The sequence below is a fragment of the Crocuta crocuta genome, unplaced genomic scaffold (assembly GCF_008692635.1).
Source record: "Crocuta crocuta isolate KB4526 unplaced genomic scaffold, BGI_CrCroc_1.0 scaffold149, whole genome shotgun sequence".
NCBI lineage: Eukaryota > Metazoa > Chordata > Mammalia > Carnivora > Hyaenidae > Crocuta > Crocuta crocuta.
In genome coordinates, this window is record NW_027551561.1 from 5,123,944 (window position 1) to 5,133,951 (window position 10,008).

The 10,008-nt window shown below is 56.5% G+C and overlaps 1 protein-coding gene across 2 annotated transcripts in view; it reads right to left on the reverse strand.

The window, feature by feature from the left end:
• Positions 1-46: 46 nt before the first annotated feature.
• TNFAIP1 (TNF alpha induced protein 1) overlaps positions 47-10,008 on the reverse strand; it is a 10,365-nt gene continuing 403 nt past the window's right edge. The window contains exons 1-7 of one of the 2 annotated variants that reach the window (XM_077749923.1): positions 7,274-7,600; positions 6,783-7,100; positions 6,044-6,213; positions 5,536-5,625; positions 5,407-5,459; positions 4,221-4,416; positions 47-2,670 (exon numbers count right to left, since the gene is read on the reverse strand). In XM_077749923.1, coding sequence (XP_077606049.1) covers positions 2,434-2,670; positions 4,221-4,416; positions 5,407-5,459; positions 5,536-5,625; positions 6,044-6,213; positions 6,783-6,987 — 951 coding nt within the window. In that variant the 5' untranslated portion in view covers positions 6,988-7,100; positions 7,274-7,600 and the 3' untranslated portion in view covers positions 47-2,433. Of the gene's footprint in view, positions 2,671-4,220; positions 4,417-5,406; positions 5,460-5,535; positions 5,626-6,043; positions 6,214-6,782; positions 7,101-7,273; positions 7,601-10,008 lie in introns of those variants that run through there. The other variant, XM_077749922.1, reaches the window with a different exon arrangement.

Sequence of the window (10,008 nt, forward strand, 5' to 3'; positions counted from 1 at the left end):
GTCCAGGGCACCACGCCGCCCCAGCCACGACCACTGTAAGCAGGGCTCTGTAACACAATTTTATTAGAAATTAGTGTTTGTTTCCATCACCTATGTTGAGCAACAAAGAATTGTCGTTACGTGACAAAGAAGTTCTGGGCCTTCCTTTAGGCAGGTATCAGTCAGATAAGAACTTGAATGACACCCAGTATGGGTACACGGGGTCACCAGCAGGCTTCCGGTTTTCTCAGAAACCCGTAAGGTCTGACCTTCACGCACGCTTTTCCCCTGGGCTGCTCGGAGTCGAAAAATAAACAAAGCCAAGAGCTTCTTTCTGAAGGGGGGCTGAGAAACTCAAAGAAAGTTCTCTAAGCCCTTGTGCCACAAAGTCTGGTTAAAGAAGCTAAAGTTATGTCAGTGATTTCAATGTTAGTATTTTTCTTAAGACCAAGGAGATACTTTGCATCAGTCCGGGACTACTGTGCTTTCTCGGGAAGAGAGCAGTCCCCACGGAAATGGCTGAGGGCCGGCTGTAAATGTCAAAGCAGTAAAGAGAGACTGCTGGACTGGGGAGGTCAAAGGGCAGGTATTAAAATACCTCCGTGGGGAGCCGGCACTTGGAGCATTAGAAGGCTTCAGGAGGGCAGAGGAAGAAATAGGCCAGTGGCCTCTGGCGGGAGCATTCCAGCGTCTGTGGGAAAGCCACAAAGCCATTGCCGGAATGTGGCCACAGAAACGGATTTGTCTTCATCTTGTTACTCCAGCGAGGGCTGAAAGAAGTGTCTGAGCCAATAACCGGGGTGCCTTTCTTGAAAGTCTTGTTATTTTCAAGGCTGTGACAAGTGTAAATGCCTGGTCAGTCCCAGCCCCTGGCCCCATCATGTCATTTCAGGTCCTTGTGGGTGTCTACTGTCCTTAGCCTGGCATTTGCCCAGAGGCTCTATCGGATGAGCCACAAGCAGGCCCCTTAGCTATGGTGACAGCAGGCAGGCGATGAACCTGATGAGCAGCGTTCCTTCCCGGGTGACTACTACCCAGTGGCCACGCTGTCTTGTCAGGCTGGCTGAACAGAGCCCTCCCTGAGAGCATTCCTCTGGAGAAGAATTTGGGTAAGCAGCCTCCCAAGGGCCAAGCCAAACAGAAGGCAGCGGACAAAAGCCCCGAGGAAGAACCTTGCACCCTTGCCCAAAAGCTGGTGCGTGGCCACGTGACCCAGTGAGAAGGAAACGAAGGAAGCTTTCGAGGGACTTCGGCTGCTCACGTTACCCCGCGTCCAGACTCTGCGCTGGGCAGAGCCGCCGCCCTGGCCGGGACACAAAGCCCACAGTAGGCGGTGGGGGACGGTGGCCAAGCACAGGCCAAGCACAGGCCACCTCGGCACAGAGCCGGGAATGCGGGGCTCGTGCTCACTGTCCTCGGCTGATGGGCATCCAAGAGCAGTGCCCACAGGCCCCACAGCCTGCCCACCGTGGCTCATGCTCCCAGCTCCAACAGCTCTCTGGTAAGTAAAACAAGGCACGCCTTGGAGGTGAGGGCAAGAGAACTGGAAAGAGCCATCATGTGAGGCCCTAGGAGTCAGGTACGTGACTTTAAGACATTGGGGTAAAAGGTCCTTTCTCACAGGCATCATCAGGACCCCAGTTCCCGATTTAAACATCCTTTCTTCCTGCGGGCTCTCTGGGCCGGCTGCTTGGCCAGCCCGGCAGAGCCAAAGCTAGTAAATTGGTGTCGGTGGTGGTGGCTTTGTTTTTATTGCTTCTCTAGCCCCTCTGATTCTGTGGGAAAGAGGGGGTTGGGGTCAGAAAAAGATGAGGGGGTCAGGGCAGAATACAAATCTCCTGAATAAAAGTACAAAGTGCTTTAAAGAAACTGATCCCAAAGGCATCAAAAAAGGCCAAGGGCTATGCCCTGCCCACGGTGAGGGCACCCTTGAGGGGTAGCCCAAGTCACCCAGGGCCCTCACTGTTAAAGATTTAAAACTATTCATTTTCTAGATAATTTGTTAAAAACCAAAACTGTGAAGGCTGTGCTGAAACACCATAAGGGAAAGGGAGCCCCACCTTCCGAGAGAGACTGGGCCTCCAGAGCACCGGAACGAACCCATTCCCCGTGCACCTCGGCAGAGGCCCAAAGGCAGCCCCTCGGTGGAGCGAAGGTGCCAAGGGGAATGCTCTCGGGGGAGGTGGGCCGGTCAGTCCGTTCACCCCGGGGGGGCGGCAGCGGCTCCCTGCCAGGAAGGCCGAGCAGAGGGTCCGGGACTCTGTCACCCTGAGGGGCTCGGGGAGCGGGGCAGAGGAAGGGGGTCCCTCTCCTGCCCAGGCCCTCGAACTCCCCGCCGTGCCTCCGGGTGCTGGGACGGAAACCCAGGCGGCAGCAGCGTGCGGCGGCCAGTGCGGCAGGTCTCCCCAGGAGGGGAGGCGGGGCGTCCCGTGCCCTGCCTCCCCCGGGGTCTTGTCAGTCGCGGTGGGAAGACTGGTGGCCGAGCTGCCGGTCGTCGTAGGTGCTGTAGCGCTTGACGTGGATGCGGCGGACACGGTCCCGCAGTTCGAAGGCCTCCTCATCTTCGCTGGGGGAGGCCTGGCTGCGGCTGCGGCTCGTGGCCTCCAATAAGGAGTTGTCGGGGACGCGGGGGGTCTCGTAGAGGAGGACGTTGAGAGTCTCCTCATAGATCCGGGCCTCCGGGAACTCCACCTGGGGGCGGGGGGCGAGAGAGCTGAATGAGGTTCCATCCGACGGAGGGAGCAACATGGCGGGGCCCCTGGCTCCGGGCTGCCTCCGTGAGGCCTCCTGAACTCTCCCACGAGACGGACGGCTTTCTGTCTCGTGAGGGAGGGGAGGGCTCTCTCTGAAGACGTGAGGAGACGCACCCTGTGGGCACGAGGGTGCCAAAGCCTCGCACGCGGCCCATGCCCCGCCCAGTCCCAGACCAACGGACTGGTTATGCAGAGAGGTTAGGGTCTTGGCTTTGTGGTCAGACCTCGGCTTAAATACCGCCCCACCATTCACTAGCTGTTGTGCCTCAGTTTCCACATGTGTAAAAAAACCATGGTTAATCTTTACTTCAGAGTTGCGGACGTTACATGAAAGACGGGGTGCCTGGGTGGCTCGGTCGGTTGAGCATCTGACTTGACTTTGGCTCAGGTCATGGGCCTGGGGTCACGGGATCGAGCCCCACATCACACTCCTGGCACTGCCTTGAGATTCTGTATCTCTCCCTCTGTCCTCCTCCCCAACTTGTCCCCCCCCCAAAAAAAAGGATGGCATTCAAGGCACCTGAATTCTAGCCTAACTTGAGCTTCTGTTCCGTCAGCTGTCAAATGGGGAGAACGGTCCAGACCAGCCTGTCCCACAGGTGTGGGATGAGGGGTCAGAAAGTTCACAAATGAGAAAGCGCTTAGGAAGAAAGCAGGTGTCGCTGCCACTTCCACAGTGTAACCAGCCCCCACAGACCCGACTCCGCTGACACGCGCACATGGGAGGCCTCACCCCCGAAATGACAGGAGGAAGCAGGGCTACCTCCTGGAAGCTGTCCTTGCCCAAGCCCCAGACTGCCCAGCCAGAGGCATCGCAGTGGCCAAGCAGCTGCTCCACAAGCTTGGTGGCTTTGAGCCCCTCACACATTTAACTGTCTCCGCCCCCACCCCCAAGTTGTCTTCCGGGCCCAGCAAAGCCCTGCTGCCTCCGTGACACACCCTCTTGGGGCGGCCAGGTCCCCGCCAGCTTGCAGCCCTGGAGAACGAGGTTCGCAGAGTCTGTGTTAACTGTCACCTGTCAAATCCCTCCTGTACCCGGCGCCGCGTGGTCACAGCAGAGGCTGCGCTGAGTGACCAGGGACCCGCAAGCAGCAAGGGCCAGAGGGGACAGCAGAACAGCCACTTCCACCAGCCTGCACTGCCTCTCCTGGGAGCTGTCTCACGTTCGTTCTGCTTCCGCCGAATTCCCACTATCGTTCCCGCGTTTGCAGAGGAGGAAGCTCTAAGTGGCTTATGTGGCGTCAGAAAACTGGTAAATGGCGGAACCAGAATTCAAACCGGAGCTGGGCCAGCTCCAAAGACCCGGTCCTTTCCCCTGCACCACGCTGTAAGCGCTCCCCAAACTTCTGGAGCCGTCCGGCACCATCACGAAAGTTTCGGGGCAACAGAGCAAACGGGACACCTCATTTGCTCCCTGTGGTGAAAGGCACAGCTGAGGCCGCGCTGCTATGTGCCGCNCCCCCCTCCATGCAGAGGGAAGCCCCTCACCTTGGTCTGTTTCTTCTCCGTGGCGTACACGATGGAGGTGCAGCACACCTCTGCCAGCTTGCGCCCCTGCCCGTAGAAGGACCAGCAGCAGATCTCGTCGCCAATGACGTCCTTGAGGAACAGCACGCGGCCGTTGAAGCGCAGAGACAGCTTGTCAAACAGCTCGATGTTTTTCAGCAGGTGGTCGTCGGAGTTGCTGAAAAACCCACGAAGGCCGGTGGGCCGGGGAATGAGGTTCCAGCACAGGAGAGGGGCTAGCTGGGGGCCTCCCTCTCTGCCCCTCCCCATCACACACAACTGAGGAAAAGCCAAGATGCCGTGGGGGGGGGGGCGGGGGGCAGGAAGAGAAAGGGTCAAGGGGCACCCTCTGGGTTTGGGGGTCTGTGAGGATAAAGAGGGGAGTTGGTTTTAAGTTAGAGCAGAGAGAGGGGCGCCTGGGTGGCTCAGCTGGTTAAGTGTCCGACTTCGGCTCAGGTCATGATCTCATGGTTCGTGAACTCGAGCCCCGCATCAGGCTCTGTGCTGACAGGGTGGAGCCTGCCTGGGACTCTCTTGCTCTCTGCCCTCTCCCACTTGTACGCACTCACGCGAGTGCTCACTCTCTCTCTAAGTAAATAAGTCAACTTAAAAAAAATCATATATAAAAAAAAGTTAAAGCGGAAAGAACTGAAGGAGGGAGGTCTCCTCTCATTAGGCCCAGAAGGAGGGAGGCTGGCTGCCATCGAGGCAGGAGGCTCCCCTCCCTTGCTATGGGGGTGATGCTGGGAACATGTCCGTCCACAAGACTCACCGAGCCTGTGGCCTTCTGGGTCGACCTAACCGTGGCCCAGCCATGAACACAAAGGCCGGCCTAGGCCGTCGTCCGTCTCATAAGATAACGCGGGGAAAATACCCGGCGCCCTGCCTGACACGAGGCGTCGGGGTGGAGGCCTGTTCCACGCGCATTCCCATCTATATCCCCAGCCGGGGCCCCGCGCCAGGTTCTAGATGCCTCTGCCCTGACCTCCCTTCTCCTCTCCGTTCTTCCCTCCTGAGACCCAGCCCCTCGCCAACCCTGCCGGGGGGTGTGGGCGGCTTCTCTTGGGTCTGCCGCCCCGCTGCCGGCTGCCTAGTCCTTCTAGCTACTTCCGCAGCCCTGCCCCCGGCTCCGGCGCCCGCCCCCTCAGCCCACAGACGCCCACCCTACCTGGTGTAGGAATACTTGTTGTTGCTTCTATTGTACAGCAGCTTCACCACGGGCTGGGAGGGAGGAGAGCGTGAGGGCCGGGCCAGGGTCCCGTCCGCCCCCACCCACAGCCCTCAGAGGTGCCGGTACCTTGGTGGAGGATTCGATGAGCTTCTCTTCCTCTTTGAGGGATGTGACGATGGGGATGTTGCACACAGGCTGGTAGGAGTCCTTCTTGTCCTGGGTGACACACACAGCCGAGGATCTTTTTTGAGCTCTCCTGCTCGCCAGGCTAAATCGGGCTTTCCCCAGCAGCCGTCAGAGCCCCTGTGCCAAGGCCACCCTCTGCTTGGTGAGATATGTGGCAACAGAAAGTGCCAGCTGGCGGGTGGCACCCCGTTTCCAGAAAGCCTAAAATCCGGATATCGAAGCGTAGAAACTGGAAGCTGGGCTTAGTCAAAACGCCGGAGTCAGTCGCCTCACAAACGGACCAGCTGCCGGTGTCCTTGGCCTGGGCACCACCTCCCTGGGGCACCTAACTGGGTCTGGACTCCCCGCACCTGTCACACACCTGTCACACTGGACCCTGACGTCCCCGAGGCAGACGCCCAACTCCCCACCTCCTCGGCCTGACTCTGACTCAACCGTATCCCCGTACCTGCAGGGCAGTCTGGCACATGTTTACCAGCCCCTGAATGAGGTAATATTTTGCTTCGGCCATCAATTCTTTGATTTCCTGCCGGTTTTGTGGGAGGACGATGGTGTCATCTCGGAGGTAATTCAAAATGGTGCCGAAGTGCTTTCCGCATCGGTCTATGAGGATCCAGCCTGGGGATTCAGACAGGCCCCAGACAGTGACTCTCTGCCTCCAGGCTGCAGGCAGCAGGCAAAGGCCACCCGACAAGCCTGGCGGCGGGTGGTAAGCTCATGAGCACAGAGTGCCCGCCACGGGGTCGCAGAAGCGGGACGCTACCTCTAGCTCTTAGGCCTCTGGCTGTTCTCCCTTCGACCAAGAACTGGCACGTGCTGTGGGGACAGAGGCTCACAGGACTGCTCAGGACCACCTCCCAGGAACGGAAACCCCTGAGCCCTGCCTGCCTTCCGGGTACTGCCCAGTCACTACCGCAATGGTTCCTGGAAGAATCTAGTCCTCCGCGAACAGTTAAGGAGTACAGATCTCCTCCCTGGAAAGCCGGTAAGCACACATCATTCTACGTGCAATTTCGAAGAATCCCGAAGCTCTACCGAGGACTCCAGGTGAAGGAGTCCCGTACTGGGTTACCAGGAAAAGCCAACCTAGAGTCTAGCTCTTCCAGGCGTAAGCCCTGCCCCAGGGGCACCTCCTCAGGGACACGTCCTTCCCTCCTCGGCCAGCCCAACAGGCCCCGATGCCTCACCTTCTTTGTCGGTCAGCACCTCCATGCGCCCGCTGAACATGGCCTTGAGCATGGTGTCATGGCGGGTCAGCGCCCGCACGGTGGTGTAGTAGAGGGAGCCGCCCACATTGAGCTGCACGTATTTGTTGCCCAGGCCTCCTCCCTTGAAGCCGCCTAGCTTGGGCTTGGCGCCTGACGCTGGGCACAGACAGGTGTCCCCTGACATCTCCCGCTGCAGGTATATCACCACACGGCAGGAGGTCGGCTTGGCAGGCTCCGCCGTGGTGGATGGATCACGAGTGAGCGGCCAGTGGAGGCCAGAGCCTCATACTCTCGGCACTGTGAGCAGGAGACGGGAGAGGAGACAGGAGTCAGCGGGTGACAGCCGTAGGCCGAGAGGGGCCAGGAGACCACGTAGCCATTCTCTCCTTGACACGCAAACGGCAAAGGAAGACCCTCCTGCTATTGCTTCCGGTACCAGGAGCCAGCACAGTCCCCCAGAGCCCGCTCACCAGCTCAGCAGAGCCTCCCTGAGACTCGGCTCAGCTCTAGGCGGCAAATGGTCTAGCAAACCCCTGAACTTAGTCGGAGACGCTGGAGGAACAGATAGGGCAGCGGGAGTCTGCTCCCTGGGAATCCACCGTCCAATGCCAGTTATTTTCTCCCCAAGGCTCCCAGGAGCCAGAGGGACAGGATGCACTTCCTTTCTAAAAGTTCCAGGCGCAGAAGCAGCCCGCACCAGTGAGCGCCGCCCGGAGTCTGGCTTCAGAAAGGAAAGTAAAAGCAGCTTCAGGAGAGCATGGAAGGAGCCAGGCTGGAGGGCGCCGGCCCAGTGTTCCTGGCAGAGGTTACACTGGCTCCAGTGGCGTTTCCTGACCTTCCCCTTTCATGGCTCCAGCCTTGTCCCAAGTTCCTGAAATTGTCACCAGGTTTCAGGAGAGAACAACTACAGGATGGCTATTTTTGCTTCTTTGTTCCTGAGGGGAGGCCCAGCCCTCTCTCTTCCTTTCTTTCTGCCCACAAGACTGGGGAGAAAGAGCTCCAAAAGATCAGATGATAAATCTGAAAGCAACTGATTTGGGAACTGAAGCGCCAATAGGCATTTATAGGAGGGAGGAGCAAGGACACAAAGGAGGGCACAGCCAGCTCACCCCTTGTGATCGAGATTCTGCCTTAATGCTTTGGTTTCCTAAGGAATCACTAATTCATTCATTCACCGGGGAAAAAAAAAAAAAAGCCAGCATGCACTGCGTGTTTACTATGTTTAGGTACTAATCTAGGGACTTAATATATATACATTACTTCATTTAATTCATTCAGCAATAAAACAATACTGAGCGCCTACTATGTTAAGCAGTAGGGACAGAGGGATGAAAAGATACTGACCTTGCCTCGAAGGAGTCCAAAGAAGCATCACAATGTTAACAAGAACAAAAATAAGGAGAGTTGGCAGTTATGTGCCAGGCACTGAGGATACAGAAGAGAATAAGTCATGGCCTCATGGAGCTTACATTCTAGGGAGGGGAAAGCCAGACAATAAGCTAGCCAATGTACACATAAGCGAGCAATTCTAGAAGGTAAGAAATGCAGTAAATAAGCTGGTGATAAGAGAGTGACTAGGGCTTAGTACTAATTGGTACAGGGAAAGCCTCTTTGGGAAGGCGACATTCCAGCTGAAGGCTGAAAGCGCATTCCAGACAGATGGGAGAGTTAAGTGCAAAGTTTCTCAGTCAAGATACGAGTTTTAGGAACAGAAACAAGGCCAAGATGTCTAGTGCGCATCTTGGCTTGATGTAAAGCCAGGTAACACAGGGGCCATACCCTACTAAAGAGTCTGCATTTTAGAAAGGAGACGCCTGGGTGGTTCAGTCGGTTGAGAGTCCGACTTCGGCTCGGGTTGTGATCTCACTGCTGGTGCGTTTGAGTCCCGCGTCGGGCTCTGTGCTGACAGCTCGGGGCCTAGAGCCTGCTTCGGATTCTGTGTCCCCCTCTCTCTCTGCCCCTCCCCCGCTTGCGCTCTGCCTCTCTCAAAAATAAATAAGCATTAAAAAAATGAAAAATAAATAAAAAGAAACAAAAAGTTTTTAAAGAGTCTGCATTTTGCATTAACTGCAACAGCAATCGACTGGACTGTCTTAAGCAGGGGAGCGTTAGAATCCGAGTTACTCACACTTCGAAAAGATCACTGGCTGCCGTGTAGAGAACGGACAGGACCGTTAAGGGTGCAAGAGAGCAAGTGGGAAGACCAGAGGAAGCAGCAGCGTAGGCAAGAGATGAAGGCCTGGACTGCAGTGTTGGTCACGGAGCCAGAGAAGAGGTGAAACTACCTCATGTAGTTATCACAACACGCAAACATTTACAGTTACACATTGCGCCTGCAAGTAGAATCCAGGAGCCAAGGTGGTGCTTCCCCAACTTTACCGCTCTACTGTCTACAGGGGCGCTTAGCACAACGCCAGGCACCTTTAGAAGTATTTAATCCATGTCAGTTTGTCAGACTGAAATTGTCCCCAAAAAAGATTTAGGTAGGTCCCTAGGAAGGATGTCCCAAAAAAGGGCCAGAATGGGTGCTGTGTGCAGTTCAGAATTTCTTCTGAATTTCTGAGACCCATTTGCCTGGAGGATGAGATGATCTCTCACCTGCGTAATGCCCCATGAGTAAGTAACACACGAATAGTAGGAAATTGCCTCACCCTCCTCCACCCACCCCAAAGGAATAAATCCACTCCTTAACAGGTTTTAGCAAGTTCCGCGCGTATTTTGTGTCTAGCTCCGATTTCCCCAGGATAAACACAGCGGACCTATGCTGTGCCAAAGTAAAGGGACTCAAAGGCCAGGCGGTGGCCAACGGAGCCTACAAAGCGACTGCTTTGAGCCCCCAGATGACGTCAGCTCAGATGCCGCCCGCTCAGATTCTTCCCAGACCAATGGGCTCCAGGAATCTTGTGGCAGGTGACGCCCCAGAAAGTAATTCCAGTGAGAATGAAGTTTCCACGGATAGCCTCAGTGCTGTTCCTTCCGGACTTTGTGTGTGGATATTTGGGGATGCCTGCCTGGGGCTGAGGGCGTATCCGTCTCTCTCAGCGAGGCTAATGGGAAGCTAAGCAGAATAAAGGGCAGGAAAAACAACCACGGCCATGGAAGAAGGTGGGGTCCTAAAGGAAGAAGGACCCAGAAATCCATCACACAAGGTGGTGGTGGGGCGGGCGGCCGATCTCGGGTGGAGGGGGCGGGATCTAGCAGCAAC